Source organism: Mobula birostris, chromosome 2 (assembly GCF_030028105.1).
Source record: "Mobula birostris isolate sMobBir1 chromosome 2, sMobBir1.hap1, whole genome shotgun sequence".
Taxonomy (NCBI): domain Eukaryota; kingdom Metazoa; phylum Chordata; class Chondrichthyes; order Myliobatiformes; family Myliobatidae; genus Mobula; species Mobula birostris.
The window spans coordinates 204232874-204253756 of NC_092371.1; the positions used below are offsets into that span (position 1 = coordinate 204232874).

Here is a 20883-nt window from a genome sequence, read left to right on the forward strand (position 1 = left end):
GAATATTTCTCAGCCACGCATTCATCTGCCAAATCATCCTGTTTTTACAAACACGAGAAAATTCTCAGATACTTTCAATCCAAGGCAAAACACAGGTGGGGGCAGGGAACAATATTGCTCTTCCAACTTGAGTGTGGCCTCATCAGGCTATAGAGGAGACCATGTTGGAATGGGAATGTGAAGTAGGATTGAAATGAGTGGCTACTGGGAGATCCTGCAGAGACAGCAACATCTCACATTCCACCTTGACAGCCTTCAACCTGATGGCATGGATGTTGATTTCTTGAATATCTGGTAACTGGCCCCCCACCATAATTCCCTTCCTGTTTCCCTCTTTCACCTTTCATTTATCGACCTTGAGATACAGGTGCTGAGACTGAGCTACTTATTTTCAACTGCTTCCACATATTCCAGGGTTAATAAGGAATTCCATTCCAGGATTTTGGACAACAGTGAAGGAATGGCAACAAATTTCCACACCTAGATGCGAATTTACATATGCTGTTCCATATAGCTGCTAGCCTAGGTGTCAGGGGTCATGAGTTATTGAGAAGGTTGTGATTCAGTGTATTGCACTGTATAGTATTCCCTCTACAGACCCAAGTTAATTTGAGTGCCCCAGCTCTTCCGACTTCATTCCAACATCAGTCGAGCCAAGTGTGCCCAGGTACCTCCTACGGCTTTCTCTTTTCTACCTAAGCCATGCAGCGTCAGTTTCTTCCTCCTTTTCTTGATCCTGGTGCTGCAGTTTGTCTCTCTCACTAGCAATGTAATTACTCCCAATCTACCCCGTTCTCTTTTCCTCTGCTCTGGGCAGGCTGCTTCTGACATTGTACAGGCTTCCTACATTTAGCGATGCAGTATGCATAGTGTTCCTCCATGTCTGGTACCGTCTGCTGGAGCGCGGCTTGGACGATGCCCCCAACCCGTTCCGGAGGACGATCCCACTCCCCCCCTCCCCCCGTCCGGAGCGCGCTTGCACCATTCTTCTTCGCGCCTCCATCGGGATTGCTTCCACGACTCCGGCATCCACCCACCGACCCAGTCGATTCCACTCCCGTAGGGGCGCGGCTTGTCCGGATCCTCCCTTCGCATGCGGGAGAGCGGCTTCCCCGTGCCCGAAACCCTGGCGCGCTGGGAGCCGTCCAGGACGCGAGCCGGGGGAGGAGCGGGTGCGGGGCCGGCGCGCTGAGAGCCGTCCAGGACGGGACGCGACCTGGGGTGGAAGCGGGAGCGGGGTCGGCGCACTGAGAGCCGGGGGAGGAGCGGGAGCGGGGCCGGCGCGCTGAGAGCCGGGGGAGGAGCGGGAGCGGGCTGGGGCCGGCGCGCTGAGAGCTGACCAGGACAGGACGCGACCTGGGGTGGGAGCGGGAGCGGGGTCGGCGCACTGAGAGCCGGGGGAGGAGCGGGAGCGGGGCCGGCGCGCTGAGAGCCGGGAGAGGAGCGGGAGCGGGGCCGGCGCGCTGAGAGCCGGGGGAGGAGCGGGAGCGGGGCCGGCGCGCTGAGCTGACCAGGACAGGACGCGACCTGGGGTGGGAGCGGGCCGGGGTCGGCGCGCTGAGAACCGGGGGAGGAGCGGGAGCGGGGCCGGCGCGCTGAGCTGACCAGGACAGGACGCGACCTGGGGTGGGAGCAGGCCGGGGTCGGCGCGCTGAGAACCGGGGGAGGAGCGGGCCGGGGCCGGCGCGCTGAGAGCCGGGAGAGGAGCGGGAGCGGGGTCGGCGCGCTGAGAGCCGGGGGAGGAGCGGGAGCGGGCCGGGGCCGGGGCCGGCGCGCTGAGAGCCGGGAGAGGAGCGGGAGCGGGGTCGGCGCGCTGAGAGCCGGGGGAGGAGCGGGAGTGGGCCGGGGCCGGCGCGCTGAGAGCCGGGAGAGGAGCGGGAGCGGGGTCGGCGCGCTGAGAGCCGGGGGAGGAGCGGGAGTGGGCCGGGGCCGGCGCGCTGAGAGCCGGGAGAGGAGCGGGAGCGGGGTCGGCGCGCTGAGAGCCGGGGGAGGAGCGGGAGCGGGCCGGGGCCGGCGCGCTGAGAGCCGGGGGAGGAGCGGGAGCGGGAGCGGGCCGGGGCCGGCGCGCTGAGAGCCGGGGGAGGAGCGGGAGCGGGGTCGGCGCACTGAGAGCCGGGGGAGGAGCGGGAGCGGGGCCGGCGTGCTTTGCGCGAACAAGATGCCGGGCGCCATGTTGCTGTAAGCGCCGCGAGTGGCTGCGGGCGAAAGGAAAAGGGGGGAAAAGATAGTGGCGTGGCCCTCTATTGTGCCCACACCGCGCAGGTGAGCATGTTCGGGACCGCGTGCGATGGCCAGCAGCCCGCGCTCCTGAGGGCGATGCCGCCTATCCCGGTTTGTTGTGACATAGCAGTCGGAACAAAGAGGAGAATGGGAGGGGAGCCTTCAGCCGGCTTCCCGGCCCTATCCTCGAGGGAAGGGGTCCGGGTTATTACCCATTTCGGCTGAGTCTCGCTTGTTTTGAACTCACTTTGATGTGATGATGGTGTTTTGGTTCCCGGGCCCTTCAGTGGTGCCCGGACATTGGCATTCCGGCCTCTCTCTCTCAGGACGCTTGTTGATCTGCTGTTATCTACCCCACAGGTTGCCGTGGTGGAATGAATACTTCATGTGTCCTGCTGGGCATGAGTGAAGTGACTTGGCAGCAGGAGTCGACGCGGATGATGCACGGGAGTACTGGCGGCGGGGCTGCTCCTGAAGGCAGCGTTGGAAACGGCAACAGCAACGACGGCAGCAGCCTGGTGTTGAGCGCGGCGCCACCAAGGGCCCTGGGCTCTGGCGCCACCCCGGCCATCGCGTCTGGACACCCCGGAGCGCAGCCACTTATGAGTGGTCGCTCGCAGGACGACGCCACGGTGGGTTACTTCTTCCAGCGGCAACCAGGCGAGCAGCTGGGCGGCTACTCAAACAAACACCGGTGGCCCACGGGTGATGGAGTTCACATTGAGCATCAGGTGGGTTTTCCCCGGTTAATACAAGCAGCAAGATCGCAGTAATTTCTGCTGGATAGGAATGTGAAATTTCTTCTTGAAGGTTAAATTGCGATCTTTGTTCTTTTTTTTCTACCTGATTTTGTTTGAAACAGATTAAAGAGCTTTCAAAGTGGTTTGGTTTTGCTTTTTAATTCCATTCCACAGTGGTTGTTGACCAATAGCACAATTTTTTGTTGTTTACAGTATTTAATTTGCTTTAAATTTTGTTCAACTGACCTTTTGTAATTGCCTCTACTGTTTAACTTCCTGCTTTGATTCTAAGCATATTCTTATCATCATTTTAGTTGCCAAATGTTTTTTCCAAAAGAGGGTTTCATTTTTGTCTGATTAACTGGTAGCTTTATAATTAATTACCGCTTAATCCAATTCTTTCAATTCTGGCTTTTTCATACTTAGCTGTTAGATTGCCATTTTAGCAGCTATTTGGAAATTAAAGCTTTGATAAATCTGTGTGAAGATGCAACCTATTTTTAAATTTTGATATGAATATGTTTATGTCAGTGTCTTCTTACCTTGCAAGGTAAAAAGAAACTGATGAAAGTTGTATACAGACCCCCCAAACTGTAGTAAGGATGTGGTCTACAAATTACAACGGGAGATGGAAAATGTATGCCATAAGGGCAGTGTTATAATAGTCATGGGGATATCAGTGTGCAGGTAGATTTGGAAAACCTGGTTGGTGGTGGATCCCAAGAGGTGATAGCCTTTTGGAGTAGCTTGTGATTGAGCCCATTAGGGGGATCAGCTATTCTGGATTGTGTGTTATGTAATGAGCTGGAATTGATTAGAGGGTTTAAGGTAAAACAACCTTTAGGGGAAAGTGATTGTAATATGGTCAAATACACCCTGAAATTGGAGAGGTCAGATGTATCAGTATTACAGTGACACATACAATGTCAGAATTACAGAGGCATGAGAAAAGAGTTGGCCAAAATTGATTAGAAAAGAACACTGGCAGGGATGACGACACAGCAGCAATGGCTGGAATTTCTGGAAGCGATTAGGAAGGCACAGGGTAGGTCCCAAAGGAGGAGTATTCTAAAGGCAAGATGACACAACCATGACTAACAAGCGAAGTCAAAGCCAACATAAAAACCAAAGGGAGGACATAAAATAGAGCAAAAATAGTGGAAAGTGAGACGATTGGGAAGCTTTTGAAAACCAACAAAAGGCAACTTTACAAAAGTCATTAAGAAGGAAGAGGTAGAATATGAAAGTAAGCTAGCCAATAATAAGAAGGATACTGAAAGTTTCTTTGGATACATAATGTGTAAAAGATAGGTAAGAGTGGATATCGGACCACTGGAAAACAATGCTGGGGAGATGGTGATGAGGAAATGAACCGCATAAGTATTTATAAGTATAAATACTTATTAATGTAGTACAAACGCTACTAGCATCTTCCACAAATACTGTGCAAGATGCTAGCAGTGTGGTGGAGGTTCCAGGTGTCGGGCCAGAAGTGTGTGAAGTTGCCATTACAAGGGAGAATGTTATTGGGAAACTGAAAGGTGTGGACCAGATGGTATACACCCCAGAGCTATGAAGGAGGTGGCTGAAGTGATTGTTGAGGCATTAGTAATGATATTTCAAGAATCACTAAATTCTGGAATGGTTCCAGAAGACTGGAAAATTGCAAATGTCACTCTACTCTTCAAGAAGAACGAGAGGCAGAAGAAAGAAAATTATAGGCTAGTTAGTCTGACTGCAGTGGTTGGGAAGATGTTGGAGTCGATTAGCATGGATGAAGCAGTGATTGATAGGCAGGATGCAAAGAGTAGGAGTAAAGGGAGTCTTTTCTGGTTGGCTGACAGTGACTACTGGTGCTCCACATGGGTCTGTGTTGGGATCGGTTCTTTTTATGTTATATGTCAATGATTTGGATGAAGGAATTGATGGCTTTGTTGCAGTTTGTGGATGATACAAAGATAAGTGGAGGGGCAGGTAGTTTTGAGGAAGTAGAGAGGCCACAGAGGGACAGACAGACGGGCAAAGAAATGACAGTTGGCATACAGTGCTGAGAAGTGTATGGTCATGCACTTTGGTAGAAGAAATGAAAAGGCTGACTATTTTCTAAATGGAGAGAAAATACAAAAAAAACTGAGGTGCTGCAAGACTTGAAAGTCCTTGTGCAGGATTCCTTAGAGGGTAATTTGCAGACTGAGTGTGTGGTGAGGAAGGCAAATGCAATGTTAGCATTCATTTCAAGGGGATTGGTATATAAAAGCAAGGATGTAATGTTGAGGCTTTATAAAGCACTGGTGAAGTCTCACTTGGAGCATTGTGAGACGTTTTGGGTCCCTTATCTTAGAAAGGATAAGGATTCAAAGGAGATTCACAAAAATGATTCTGGGAATGAACAGTTTGTTGTATGAAGAGCGTTTGATGGCTCTGAGCCTGTATTCACTAGAATTCAGAAGAATGAGGGGTGACGAATTGAAACTTATCAAATGGTGAAAGGCCCTGATAGAGTAGATGTGGAGAGGATGTTTCCCATGGTGGGAGAGTCTTGGATCAGAGGACACAGCCTCAGAATAGAGCAATGTCCTTTTAGGATGGATGAGAGGAGGAATTTCTTTAGCCAGAGAGTGGTGAATCTATAGAATTCGTTGCCACAGATAGCTGTGGAGGCCAAGTTTTTATATGCTGTAGAGTTAGAAAGTTTGTGAACCCTGTAGTATTTTCTCTATTTCTGCATAAATAAGACCTAAAATGTGATCAAATCTTTACCTAAGTCCTAAAACTAGGTAAAGGGAACCCAAAAAAAATAAATAACACAGAGAACATTATACTTGTTCATTTATTTATTGGAAAAAAGTGATCAAATATTACATGTATTTGTTGGAAAAAGAATGTGAACCTCTGGGGTAATGTCTTCTACAAAAGCTATTTGGAGTCTGGTGTTCCAATCAATGAGATCAGATTGGAGGTTTGGGTTCTAGAGGTGCCCTGCCCTATAAAAAGACACAATGTCAAGGTTACTGACGGAGCCTGCTCATCTCAAGAAAGATCTGTTTATGTGCACTGTGCTTCAATCAAAACAACTTTCATAGGACCTAAGGAGAATTGTGGAGAAGCATGAAGCCGGAAAAGGCTACAAAAACATTTCTAAAGTCCTGACTGTTCATCAATCCACAGTAAGACAAATCGTCTACAAATGGAGGAAACTTGCTCCTCTTGCTGCTCTCCCTACGAGTGGGCAGCCTGCAACGATCACACCAAGAGCACAACATGCAATGCTGAAGGAGGTAAAGAAAGAATCCAAGGGTAACAGCAAAAGACCTGCAGAAATTACTAGAACTTGCTAAAGTCTCAGTTCATGTGTCCAACTATATAAAAAAAACACTTTAACAAGAAAGATGTTCATGGAAGGACACCATGGAAGAAATCACTGCTCTCCAAAAAAAACATTGCTGCATGTCTCAAGTTTGCAGAAGACCACCTGGATGTTCTAACAATGCTTCTGGAACAATATTCTGTGGCAGGTGAGAAAGAAGTTAAACTTTTTGGCAGAAGTGCTATGTTTGGAGGGAAAAGGGCACTGCACACCAATACCAAAACCTCATCCCAACTGTGAAGCATGGTGGAAGGAGCATCATGGTTTGGGGCTGCTTTGCTGCCTCAGGGCCTGGACAGCTTACAATCATTGAGCAAGCAATGAATTCAAAATTGTATCGAGACGTTATATAGGAGAATGCAAGGGTAGCAGTTTGTCACCTGAAGCTTAATAGAAGTTGGATAATGCAACAAGACAGTCATCTGAAAGACGAGTAGATCATCTACTCGAGAATGGTTTAAAAAGAAGAAAATTCATATTTTGGAATGGTCGAGTCAATGTCCTGACCTTACTCCTATGGAAATGTTGTGGAAGGACCTGAAGCAAGCAGTTAATGTAAGGAAGCCCACCAGCATTCTAGAGTTAAAGCAGTTGTATAAGGAGGAATGACCTAAAATTCTTCCAAGCTGATGTGGAGGACTAATCGACAGTTACCAGAAATACTTGGTTGAAGTTATTGCTGTACAAAGGGGCCACACCAGTTATTGAAAACAAAGGTTCACATACTTTTTCCAACACATATGTGTAATATTAGAATCATTTTTCTCAATAAAGTAATGAATAAGTATAATATTTTTTGTGATATTTATTTAATTGGGTTCTCTTTATCTAGTTTTAGGACTTGCGTGAAGATCTGATCACACTATAGAATTCTACAGGGTTCACAGCCATTCTAACACCACTGTATATTTAAGGCAGAGGTTAATAGATTCTTGATTGGTCAGGGCATGAAGGGATAGGGAGAGAAGGTAGGAAATTGGGGCTGAGAGGCAAAATGGATCCCCTGTGATGAAATGGTGGAGCAAACTTGATGGGCCAAATGGCCTAATTCTGCTCCTATATCTTTTTGTTTTAGGGTCTTTCGTATTATAGCATCCATTGTGCCAGTACTTTTTATTTATTTTTATATATATATATATATATATATATATATATATATATATATATATATATACATACACACACACACACACACACACACACACTGTGCATATGCTTCATTTCTTCAAGCAATAAAGTAATAATTTTAATTGTGGAAATACCTGTGTTTCATGGTTCTGTTTAAAGTGTTAAACCTTTGAAGTACATGTTTATCATCTGCACTTGGATCCAAATGAAAGTTAAAAAAAGAACTACAGATGCAAAAAATCAAAACAAAAAATGCTGGAAACACAGTTCAGGAAGCATCGACTACTATCTGTGGAAAATTTTCAGGTGGAGGTTCTCTTTTCCATAAATACTTCTATTCCAGGGGTGGCCAACTCGAAGAAACTTTGTCCCTCTCTGTGATTTCCACTTGTCTTTTTTGCCATATTCTTTACAATTTAAAACTGGCTAGTTTTCTCTTTCTCAAGGTTTTGGTAATGGATCTTCCACCTCAACCATTCACTCTGGTTCTGTTTCCATGTGTACTTACCTGAGTGAATCTGGCACTTTATGTTTAAATTGGATTCAAAGTTAGTTTGGTGCTGGAAAAGAGAAAAATACAATTGACTGTGGTTGAGTGCTTTTACCAGTGTTATTCCAAATGATTTAAGGTGTGGTGATTTTTAGATGTTTGTAACAGTGGCATTAAATGTGGGAAACATGACACAAGAATTTCCAGATAGAAACGATTTGAGGTTACTTAGGAGGATGGCAACTTTTGACTTATTGGGGATATGAATGATCTGGTCAGTTAGACAACTGAGCAACAAATGGAACTTAATCTGGAAGTGCAAGGTAATATGTTTACAAAGAGTAGTTAACCAGTGGAATATATAATAAATGGGAGGAATAGAGAAATGTGGAAAAACAGGAACATTGGAGTCCATGCCCATAGGTTTGGGCATGTGGCCAAGTGGTTGAGGCGTTCGTTTAGTGATCTGAAGGTCGCTATTTCGAACCTCAGCTGTGGCAGTGTGTTTGTGTCCTTGAGCAAGGCACTTAACCACACATTGCTCTAGTGTCTGTGCGAGGAGTGGTGCCCCACACTGACTTCCAATCTGCACCTTGTAAGGCATGAAAATGCCTGACGCAGGCCTCTCATGGTCTGAGTTGATGTTCCCTCCTCTCCCCCGCCCCCCCCTTAGGTAGTTAAAGGTCGCAGTTCCGTAAGTAATGAAGAAGCCTGCTGTGACTTCTTAGCATTCAGAAGCGACTGCTGTCTTGCCAAGATCATCCTTTGTAGAAGTTAAAACTGGACTTGAAGGCAAGAGCTTTTACTCTTTTGCAATCTTTGTTCACTGCTACATCCATTGATGATATAGTTTAATATTTATTTAGCGATACAGTGCGGAGTAGGCCCTTTGAGCTGCGCCATCCTAGCAACCCCTGACAAACCCAGTTAACCCTAACTTAATCACAGAACAATTTACAATGACCAATTAACCTACTGGCCGGTTCATGTTTGGACGGTGGGAGGAAACTGGAGCACCAGGGACAAACCACACATTCCACAGGGAAAATGTATAAACTCCTGACAAGAATGGCACTGGAATTGAACTCCAAACTCTGGAACACCCTGAACTCTAATTGCATCGAGCTAACTGTTATGCTACCGTGAGACCTTTTTGCCCTTGAGGACAGAACGGAGTAGTTGTTTATCTGTGAGTTTCCCTTTGACATTGGTAATTAATTTGTTATTGTCATGTGTACTGAGATGCAACGAAAAGCTTTGAGTATCATCCAGAGAGATACAAGTATATTGGGTTAGTGTGAAAGGAATATGATAACAGAATGCTGAATGTAGAGAGAAAGTGATGAGCAGCTAGATAGCTGAAGTGCAAAGACCATGATTGAGAGGTCAGGTGTTCTACTTTGTCTTAGAACAGCAGGGCTGAAGGTACCCTTAAGCTTGTAGTATTGTTCTCAAGCTCTTGCAGCTTCTGCCTGATAGAATTGGGGAGGAGAAGATTTGGGGTGGTTATGTTAGCTGTTTCCTGAGAAAACAGTCAGTGGTGGGGAGAGTGGTTTTCATAATAGGTTGCACCGTGTTCACAATCACAACAATGCAATTTCTTGTGGTTTTTGGCAGACCAGTTGCTGTAACAAGTTATGATGCATCTGGATAGGATGTTTTCTATAGTGCAAAGCTTAAAAAAAAATGAGTAAACTGAGGAAATTGAGGCACTCGTGTCCTTGGTCATAGCTTCTAAATGGCTAGGCAACCACTAAGATTGCGGCACTCGATAAGGAGTTACTTTTTTTTGGTATAACTCGAAGTCTCTATCCATTACAGAACATGGAGATGTACAAAGCATTTAGTTGTTTTTGTTCAGTTAAGACATACAGTATGAGCATGGAGTTTGTATTAGAATGATATAATCATATTTATTAAGCCTTAGCTTGGATATTGTGTATGGTTCTCCTCACTAGGTTACAGTAAAAATGAAATTGTACTGGAGAGGATACAAATAAGATTGCATGATTATTGCCAGGCCTGGAAATTTTCAGCAATAAGTAAAGATTTTGTAGGTTTGGGTTGCTTTCTCAGGAATAAGGGAGGCTGAGGGGCAACAGTTGTGGTGAATAAATAAAAAGTTCTCTGTAGTCACATCAGATGCCAGGGAACCTAATTGCTACAGGGCATAGAGAGGAGATGACAAACTTTCACTGCTTCAAGCTGTTTATGGACTATAATTCAGTGTCAGAAGGGCTATTACAGACGTAAGTCTTTGCTACTTTAATAAAGAAACAGTTTGGACATATCCTTGAATTGTTCCTCTCTCCTCTTGGTAATTTTTGTTGTGATGGACCTCAGGGTGGAGTGGTCAATTACATTTTTAATACATTGTTATAGAGTCATGGAAAAGTACAGCACAGAAACAGGCCCTTTGGCCCATCTAGTTCATGTGCAAAGCATTTAAACTGTCTACTCCCATTGACCTACACCAGGACCATAGCTCTCCATACTCCTACCATCCATGTACCTATCCAAACTTTGCTTAAAAGTTGAAATTGAGCTTACATGCACCATTTGTGCTGACAGCTCATTCAACACTCTCACAACTTCCCTTCATGTTCTCCTTAAACTTCTCACCTTTCACCATTAACCCATGACCTCTGGTTGTAGTCCCACCCAACCTCAGTAGAAAAAGTCTGTTTGTATTTACTTTATCTATACCTTTCATAATTTTGTATGCCTTTATCAAATCTCAATCTTCTACATTCCAAGGGATAGAGTTCTAACATATTCAGTCTTTCCATATTTGTTCGGTACAGCTTTGTGGGCTGAAGAGCCTATATTGTGCTGTAGGTTTTCTATGTTTCTATAACTGAGGTCCTCAAGAACCGACAACAGCCTTTTAAATTTTCTGTTGAGTGGTGTCTGCCAAGATATGAGAATGAGTTGATGCTTTTCAGAATCTCATTGCAAACATTTTCTCTTGATAGCCTTGTAATATAGTGGGGCAGGCTTGTGCTGATCATAAGCTCTGAGTTCTGAATAGATGAATAAACTATCAATATTGTTGTTCCTTTCCATGTCGTGTGACGCATTGGGCAGAAACCTTGCCTTTTCTTTAGCATTTGTCTGTTTTTTCACGAGGCCAAGTAGCTAGGTCGAAGCTCAGCCCAGCATGAGTGGGAAGCGTGCAAGAAGCTGGCTGGATTCGAACCTGGGACTACCTGCCTCAGGGTCCAGTGCGGATGCACCACTGGCCAGCTAAACTATTAATATATGAATACAGAAGTTAAATGATTGTTGGAATGGCCTTAAATCTAGAGTGGAGGTAGCAGGTTTTGTGGGTTGAGCAGGTTCCCATAAGTTCTGTAAACAGCTCTACTTTAGTGGGAAGTATGTTGATGATGAAGTATAGTGTTGGATTGCGAAAAGGGGAAATAGTGCAACTTTGACAATAATGAGATTTGGTGTACTGTAGATTAGTTGGTTAGGATCATGTCTGATTGTAGCAGAAGTAAGTGGAGGTGGTTTCTACAAGCAGCCAAGTTCAGGAAGGCTACTCCACATCCTTGATTGGAGTTGAAGGATTTTATTTGTCAGTTAAAGCAGTGTGTAATGGTAGACACTCTCCCTTTGGCTTTTTAGAGAAAATGTTCATTTTACCTCCAGCATGATGCAATCCACACATTGACTGAATGGCTGTTTTCTAAATCATTAGTAGGTGATTGATGAGGACCAGGCAATGACTTGACTTATGACCCTTCTGAAGTCACTGCAATTGAATTTGCATCATTTCTTGAAGGTGTCACATGAATATATCTGAAGCTTATAGGTGCATCTTACAATATGCAGAAGCTGAGGTTGTAAATTGTGACTTAAATTCTGTTGTGTTAAATTTAAAATTTTAGCTGGGATGCAATCTCAAGATAGGTTAATGTCATTTCAAGTACACGTGTAAAGAACGAAATAACTGTTTCTCCGGATCTGATGCAAAAAAACACGATAAGATAAAGAACACGATATTTAAAAAAACACGATAAATATAAATATATACGACAGCTTAAATACATTGACTATAAAGTGATGCTAGGCACAGGACTGTCTTTACATAGGTGACTGACAGGAAATGATAAAGTAGTAGTGGTTGGGGGTGTAGAGTTTTGGTTAGTGAGTGGGTGCAGTATTGAAGCCTTACTGCTTGGGGAAAGTAACTGTTTTTGAGTCTGGTAGTCCTGGTGTCGATGCTATGTAGCCTCCACCCTGATGGGAGTGGGACAAACATGAGCAGGGTGGGTCAGAGAGGTCCTTCATGATGTTACTGGCACTTTTCGTGTATGTGTCCTTGATGGCAGGTAGGCTGATGTTGGTGATGTATTGGGTAGATTTGACTACCCGTTGTAATGACTTTCTGTCTGCTGCCTTGCAGTTTCCATATCATGCAGTGATACAGCATGTTAGGATGCTCCCTACTGTGTATATATGTAGAATGACATGAATATAGATGTGCATAGTCCATCTCCTTAGAAAGTAGAGGTATTGGTGCACTTTCCTGATTATGTAGAATGTGTTCTGGGACCATGAGTGATTATGTGAGATGTGCACTCTTAGGAATTTGAAACTGCTCGCAGTTTCCACTTCTCTGCTGGTGAAGTAAAGGGGGTGTGAGTGGTGCAAGTTCTCCTGAAGTTGATGACCATCTTCTTTATGTTGTTGATATTGAGTAAGAGATTATTTGTCTGGCCCTGGGCCTTGAGCTCTTCCACGACCTCTCTGTATGCTGTCTCATCATTGTTGGTAGTGAGCCCCACCATCGTCGTGTCATTGGTGAACTTGACTATGTGATAACTCGGGTGTTTGACCGTGCATATGGCGTTTTTAGTCTCTAGTCATTATTGGGCAAGCAGCAAGTTTGTTCTTGGATGGTGTTGGGGCACTTGTCAAGGACAGAATCAATTTTAATGCATCAGGCACTGACTAATTTTCCTCTATTTGGCTCTCAACAAGTTGACTCCTTGGGCTGTAGATTTCCTTCATAACACTAATAAATTCCTGTGTGCCATGATAATGAATGAGTTGTCCTGCTATGTTTCCACTCACTATTTGTTCACTAGGTCAGATGTATTCTGTCGGATGGGACTGAGTTTCAGATGCTCTTTATGCTTCCTCCCGAGATGCGGTAGAATACTCTATCCAAGTACACCTGGTAGTTGTGGTTAATTAACTCTTGGATCTCTTGGTCATGACACAAATTATTTTGTTGCCATTTGTTGTTCAGACTAAAACAGTTTTAATACAAGCTATTCCTGTGAATGTACCGTAAAGTCTTTTGCTTGTATCTATGATGACGTAATATTGGCTATACTAGGATTTTGTCCGGAATAGGCCTTTGTTGGGGTTAACTTTTCCCATTCTTAACCCGCCATTCCAGAGTATTGTCTCCTTTCTGGTGCTGGTATTGAGGGTCAGTTTATCTTCTTCAATGATTAGGGTTTTTTTCTAGATTAGTGGAAGTCTTGGCCTCATAGCCATAGGGTTGGTGTGTGTATAGTTGTGTGCATTTGATGAAAAACTGCCCATTTACAAGAGTGCGTTTCTGTCAGCTCTCAAAAAGCTTAACACTCTGGAATACAGTCGCTTGCTTGATTGGTAACCCTTCTACCACCAATTGTTGTTCAGTGTGTTCCATGTTAATGTATTGCAGTTACTTCACCAGCACCTTTTAAAGGTTGCTTGTAACCTTCAACACCAAGAAGGGTAAAAGCAGCAGACAGATAGAAACTTGTCGTTTGTAATTTCTCCAAGCTTGTACACCATGCTAACTGGGAAAATATGTAATCCATCCTTCCTTCTTGTTGTGCCCTAATTCTTGAGCTCCCTACCCAGCTGTACCAGGGATAACTCTTTTTAAGGATTGTGGCGGACAAGTGCAGCAATTGGTTAGGAAGACACAAGACATATTGGTCCCCTTATTTAAAAAGGAATATACTGGCCATTTGAGACAGCCTAGTAAATCTCTTTTGGAATAGGAGGTTGTCCTATCGTGAGTATAAAAATAAATCAGACCTATATTCTTTGGTGTGTTGGAGAATGGAGGGTGATTATATTGAAACGTGACATCATTAGATGACGGGACAGAGTAGATGTCACAGTGTTTCTACTCATGGGAAAATCTCGAATCGGAGATATAGTTACAGGATTAGGAGTTGACTGTTTAGAACTGAAATGCATGGGAACTAATTCTTTCAAAGCATGTTGAATTTCTGTGATTCTCCATCCTTGGGGTTGTGACAGCTATATCATTGGGGGCATTTAAACATATCTAAGGGTATTTAAATAATTTCCTGATACTTCAAAACTTTGAAAGCCAGTGGAAATTGGCACAGAAGAAGGACTGATGTCTTGGGCAAATCAACCATGATCATATTGAATGGCATAGCATTATCTTGAGAACAGTTTAGAGTTAAGCATTGCTCATGAAGGTCACTTCTTGAAAAATAATTTTTAAAATGTTAATTGACTCTGGTGGAGTAACATCTAGGTTTGTCACTTGTAGTTGTGCACAGGGTTGCTGACATTGCAGGTTGTGAACTTCATGCGGGGACTGGGAGTTACCTTGCATTATTTCTTTCAATGTATCATGGCTGTTGTACATGACTTATCGACAAACATTTCTAGTGGCTTGTGTTTTCTGCGTAAATAGTTTCAGTTGGAGGCGTAAGTCGCTCCACCGATGTGAGATCGAATCCTTCCATATTGACCAAAAGGGACTTAATTGGGACTAATAAAGAATAAAATCCAACACTGCTAACCTTGGGCAGTATTGAGCAAGCAAGAGCTGGTGAATCAGAGCTTCTGAGGAGGACTGTCAGCCTCAGACAGCATTGATGAAAGCCCTGTCCCAACCTTGGATGCCTTTGTGTGGACTGCTGAAAACTACCTAAGTTTCAACCCACAGTGATTTAAAAGAAAACTTTTTTTTTTGTTTTCTCTTGGGGCAGTGGAAAGAGAAAAGGCAAGTGGAAAATTAGCTGTTTATAGAGACATGCAGGGAAGAGGAGAGTGAGGAAAGAGGAAAGCATGTCTGAAGTAGGAGCATATAGCAGAGTGCAAAGTAGAGAAAGTCATGAAGTTTTGGAGAGAGGTGTATTGAATGAGGATGGGAGCGGATTAACTGCTCGGTAGGGTGCGGCAGGGGCATTGAAAGAGGTGTTTCATTAAGGGCTGTATGTAAGAGGGATCGTAGAGGGTGGGCAATTGTGCGGAAGTGGTAAGTTTGTGCTGTGAGCCTATGTGTGTTTACACATGTTGACAGGTACCCAATGCAAGAGTCTAATTGGTGCTGTCTGTATGTTGATGTCCATTCATTAGATCCTGGCCTGCAAACCATTGCAACATTATATGCTGGCATGGAATTTGTAGGATTTCTATGAAATGACTGGATATTTGGTTGACATTTGACTAGTTTGGCAGATACGTTTTTAGTGTAGAATTGAGCAAATTGTTTTGACTTTGTTTAACCCATGTTTACAATTAATTTGAATTGATGGTTTTGTGTTTTTAATTATTCATATTGATAATGCCCTAACTAAATTGCAATAGTGGATAAATTGCATATTTCATAATGTTGGATTTCAGTGGCAGTGTTCTTACTGTTTTTGTTGGAGCTGCTCCTGCAGCTGGACTGCAGTTATCACTTCCCTCTTGTCCATTTCAGGACTTGGTGTATGCCCGTCCAAACCTGTTTGCCTATTGGTGCAACAAACTGGTTGAACAAGATCAATCATGGCAAGTGGTTATGCAACTATGAAAAGTGGTTACGCATCTTAAACAGTTTCTGACTGACGCTTGCAAATTACTGTAATGTAAGAGCACTTTTATGTGCATTTGAAAAACGTACCTTTTGACTCGACTTTACAACTCGTGTTCACAGTTTTATTGTTACATGTTTCTTTTTGCATTCACACAATTGGTCAGACTTTAGTTTTTCATTGTTTCTATTGTATTACTTAGTTCTATACTGCCTGCAATAAAATGAATCTTGATAGTATCAGGTGACCTATACGTACTTTGATAATATTTACTTTGTACTTCATAAGTGTTGCATTTTGGTAACCAAATGTAAGGGGAAAATACACAGTTAATGGCAAGACCCTTAACAGCAATGATGTACAGAGGGATCATGGGGTCCAAGTCCATAGATCTCTGAAAGAGACTTGCAAGTAGATAGGGTGTCATTTTTAACCACCTTTTTTATGGTTGCAAGACAATCCTTAAGAACTTTGGGTGCTGCGGATCTATTCCACCATGAGCTACTTGTTGACAGAGTAGCTGGACTGGGTGCAGACCATGATGCTGGCTTGCTACAGGAAGGCATCAAAGACATTGGAGACTGTACTGGAGAATACTATTGAGTGGTGGTTGTCTTCCATGGCCTGGCCTGAAGTATTCCCAGTGATCTTGATTGCTGGAGCATGAACTTTCTGTCGCTTCCAGATGCTGATCTTATGAGCTTTACACAATCTGAACTATTCGCATGATGGAAATGCAGACATACACTAGGTTTCCACCTAACAAAAGATGCCTACAGTCGTGCAGCAGCTGGCAAATCCTCACTCCTGGTCTCCCAAATGCTTGCTCATAGGTATGGGCAGAATTTAAATCAGGCATTTGTAACCTGTTTGTAACCAAAATGTTTGTGCAGTAAAATTATACAGGATCTAGAGCTTCCTGTCTCTTCCACCTATCCTTGCCTCCAAGAGTAAGTTCTATTTCCCCAGACAGCGAGGCCAGTTTACACCGATGACCTTTGTTACCTCACTCACTTTAGCTTACTGCATCAAGCATCTGTGAAAGTTCTTTTCTCTCTCACCTTGCATTCTGCTACTCTTCCCACTAAATTGCTAACCATCCAACCTCCTTTTCTGGCTCTCAACAGCAGATCTTGCAGAGAAACATGAGATTCTGCAGATGCTGAAAATCCAGATCACAAGATGCTGGAGGAACTCAGCAGGTCCCAATGAAGCATTTTAGCCTCTTGAAAGAATGTATCTGTTTAAATAACAACATGTATAAACATGATAAGCAGTGTTGTTTTGAAGATGTGGGGGGTGGGTGGAGAGCTTACAGTGTGAAGATTGTTTTCCACAGCAACAAAATTATGTGACTGGTTCAAATTGATTTTCTAACAAAATAGTGCATTTAACATGGGTGTTTACTTGAGCATTGGTGAACAATGTCAAGGAAACATAATTGGAAATTATTGAAATGCCTGCTCTGTTTATCATATCATGTACTTCATGTTTTTGTAAATTTCAGGGATGGTGCACAATGTTCAAATGAAAAATGAGTTTCATTGAAATAAAGGATGCTTTGGCACAAGGGGAACTAAATAATTTAAATATCAATGTTCTTATTAATATAATCACTTAAAAAGAGTGTTAGCACTATACTTTCAGTAACAGGAATGTATGTTTTTGGGAGATTTTTACAAATATCACCAGTTATAACACCAGTTATTTCCATAAGCTTTACAAGGGATCTCTTCCATTATATAGAAGATGAGTTGAAGAACATGAGACTGCTGTTAGAAATGGCATTGAGTGAATTTTGAGAATGGATCATAATTATGCCACATGAGTTATAATTTTGGAATGAATTTTTTGTCCTTCAAAGATAGATCAGCAAACAAAAATCATTGGAGTAAACTTGTAAGCTAGATCGAGTTGCATTGTCTATCCCAAAGATTCTCAGGAAATGTTAACGTTCTTGGATAATACCACAATAAGAAACGTAAAAAAAAAGGAACTAGTTACCTCTTCTTAAGTATCCTTCTAGTGAGCTGGAAATGAGAATTTTCTTATAAAATTTCAAGTTTCCCAAGAAACCCAATAAATGTATACAATACAGAATGTATATTAGAGGAAAATTGGGTGTAAAATAGTCTGTCTTTCTTTCAACGAAAGGGTAAAGGGTAACTCAGAACTGGGTTTTGTGACATTCATTAGAATGAGTCAATGACTTTAATTTCCTGGGCGTTATCATATTTTGGAACCAGCACGCAAGTGCCGTCATAAAGAAGACACAGCAGCCTAAATTTGACTAACTTCTACTGATGCACAGTGGAGAGTATCCTAACTGGTTGCATCATGGCCTGGTACGGAAACACCAATGGTCAAAACAAAAAAAGTGGTGGGTACAGCCCAATCAATAAGAATCTGTTTTAATATCACTAGCATATGCCGTGAAATTTGTTGTTTTGTGGCAGCAGTTCATTGCAATACATGGTTAAAAACTATGAATAAAATAAATGAGTAGTGCAAAAAGAAAGGAAAAATATTGAGGTAGTCTTGTCCACGTGAAGGGTCTTGGTCCGAAACGTCATCTGTTTACTTTTTTCCATGGATGCTTCCTGGCCTGATGAGTTTCTCCAAAATTTTGTGTGTTGCTTGGATTTCCAGCATCTACAGATTTTCTCTTGTTTGAGGTAGCGTTCATGGGCTTATTGTCCATTCATAAATCTGATGGCGGAGGGGAAGAAGCTGTTCCTGAAACATTGAGTGTGTCTCTTTAGGATCCTGTACCACTACCTTGATGGTAGCAATGAGAAGTGGACATCTCCTGAGTGATGAGGGTCCTGTTTTTTTTTGGAAGCATTGCCTTTTGAAGGTGTGCTGGCTGCTAGGGAGGATGGTGCCCATGATGGAGCTGGCAGAGTTTACAACTTTCTGCAGATTTTTTCTGATCCTGTGCAGTGTCCCCTCCTTACAAGATGGTGATACAGCCAGTTAGAATTCTCTCCATGGTACATCTGTTGAAATTTGCGAGTGTTTTAGTGATGTACCAGTCCTCCTCAATCTCCTAAAGAAATATAGCCACTGCCCTGTCTTCTTTGTAACTGCATCAATATGTTAGGCCCAGGATACTCCGAGATGTTAACACCTAGGAACTGGAAACTTGTCACCCTTTCATCTTCTGATCCCTCCCTGGGGCGTGTTCCTTTGACTTCCCCTTCCTGAAGTGCACAGTCAATTCCTTGGTCTTACTGACGGTGAATGTAAAGTTGTTGCTGCGACACCACTCAGCCAGCTGGTCGATTTCGCTCCTGTATGCCGCCTCATAACTATCAAAAATTCTCCCAATAATAGTTGTCATCAGCAAATTTATATGAGCTGTGCCCAACCCAGCCACACAATCACGGGTGTAGAGAGGGTAGACTAAGCACGCACCCTTGAGGTGCACCAGTGTTAATTCTCAGTGAAAAGGAGTTATTTCAGATCTACACAGACTGTTTTCTCCTGATGGAGATGTCAGGGATCTAGTTGCAGAGGGAGGTACAGAGACCCAGGTTTTGGAGTTTGTTGATTAGAACTGAGAGCATGATTATGTTTAACACTGAGCTGTAATCAACAAACAGCGGCCTGATTTGGGTATTACTATTGTCCAGGTGATCCAAGGCTGAGATTGCATCTGCTATATAGACCTATTGTGGCAACAGGCATTAGTAAATACTATCTAGCATTTCAGTTGATAGAGAATTGCTGTTTGTTAATCTCAAGTCATTTAAATAAGTTAAAATCTTAATCAATTTACTATAAGTTTTAAGCTTGCATGCATTTAAATCTTTTATGCTGGATCCTTTGCTATTAACTTGGGTTGGCAGTGGGTATCGTGGTAGATTTCAGTCTGGTTCATATTTGTTGAGGCGCTGGTATTGCAATACAATTACAGGTTTATGTAGTCATGCATGTGTGAGGTCACTTAAAAACAAACATAATGCAATGATAAACTTAACAAAATTCATTTAAATAATGGAGGTATGTTTCCTGCAGGTTCGATCTGTGGATGAGATGAATCATGACTTTCAAGCTCTTGCACTGGAGGGACGGGGAATGAGCGAAGTAAGTTGGCTAAAATTTGAAATTCTTCTACGACTGGAGGCTCACCCTGGAAAAAGATTTGTGTTTTCAGTTTTCACTATGCTGCTCCTTCTATGCCCAGGAAATGGATCATGGAAGTCAGACTAAAATTGTATGTCTGTAAATACTGAGTATTTTCAAAATCACTTTGGAACTATATGGAGCAATATTGTAGAGTATTCGTTGTGTGAATTCTCACTTTTTTATTTTTTTTATTTTATTTTTATTTGGATAAGGAATTCACAAATATCATGTACTTTTTTCACACATATAACCTTTTCCATTTTTTTATATGTATAAAACTACAATTATGTATACATTCTTAAGTACACATTGAGATGATATAAAAGGAAAATAAACATTTAAATAGATAATTATGTACTGTGGTAAATCTAACCTATTAGGCTAAGTAATGGAATTAGTTGTTCAGAAAAATGGTAATAATAGTTTCCATATAACCCTTCTGGACCATTTCCACTGGTCCAAAATGTTGTATATAAGGCTATGTATCAACCATTGTAGGTGTTTATATCCTAATTTGTTCATGCTTGCTCCTGCCCGCAGACATAATTATCCAATCCCTATGTACTTATTTACTTAATTTTTTCATTTTTTTATCCCTTTCCCAAATCTTTCCCTTTACTTGTGTTAATTCTCTATTTTCCAAAAGAAAACAAAAAAAAACAAACATTTAGACTAGGGGTGCTTACGTTAGCAATATTACTGTGTTGATGAGAAGAGCAGTATAAATCATTAGGAGAGTCATCTAAAGTCTGCTCACATTGGGGTTATATATTCAATCCATTTATTCCAGATTTGATAAAATTTTTCTTTTTGAGTTCTCAGGGAGTAAGTCAACTTTTCCATTTTAAATATTTCCAAGATAATGTATTGGATTTAGCCATTTTCTAGTGATTGATTTCTTACTTGCCGCTAAGAGGGCCTGCAGCAACTTTATATCTTCCTTCTGTTCAAGAAACAATACATGCCCCAAATAGAGCGTCTCAAAGTTCAGAGATATCTGGGACCTAAGTACCT

General features: G+C 42.7%; 2 protein-coding genes across 7 annotated transcripts in view; one reads left to right on the top strand and one right to left on the bottom strand.

Moving 5' to 3' along the window:
- Positions 1-2629, bottom strand: part of LOC140211104 (b(0,+)-type amino acid transporter 1-like) — a 43378-nt gene extending 40749 nt beyond the window's left edge. The window contains exon 1 of the mRNA XM_072280583.1: positions 2468-2629. The gene's annotated coding sequence lies outside the window, so the exon portion shown is untranslated. The remainder of the gene's footprint in view (positions 1-2467) is intronic.
- The window catches only part of LOC140194012 (pumilio homolog 2-like), a 133527-nt gene continuing 113702 nt past the window's right edge, over positions 1059-20883 (top strand). For 5 of the 6 annotated variants that reach the window (XM_072251321.1, XM_072251322.1, XM_072251323.1 and 2 more), the window contains exons 1-3: positions 1059-1172; positions 2581-2951; positions 19759-19827. In XM_072251321.1, coding sequence (XP_072107422.1) covers positions 1094-1172; positions 2581-2951; positions 19759-19827 — 519 coding nt within the window. In that variant the 5' untranslated portion in view covers positions 1059-1093. Of the gene's footprint in view, positions 1173-2130; positions 2263-2580; positions 2952-19758; positions 19828-20883 lie in introns of those variants that run through there. The other variant, XM_072251324.1, reaches the window with a different exon arrangement.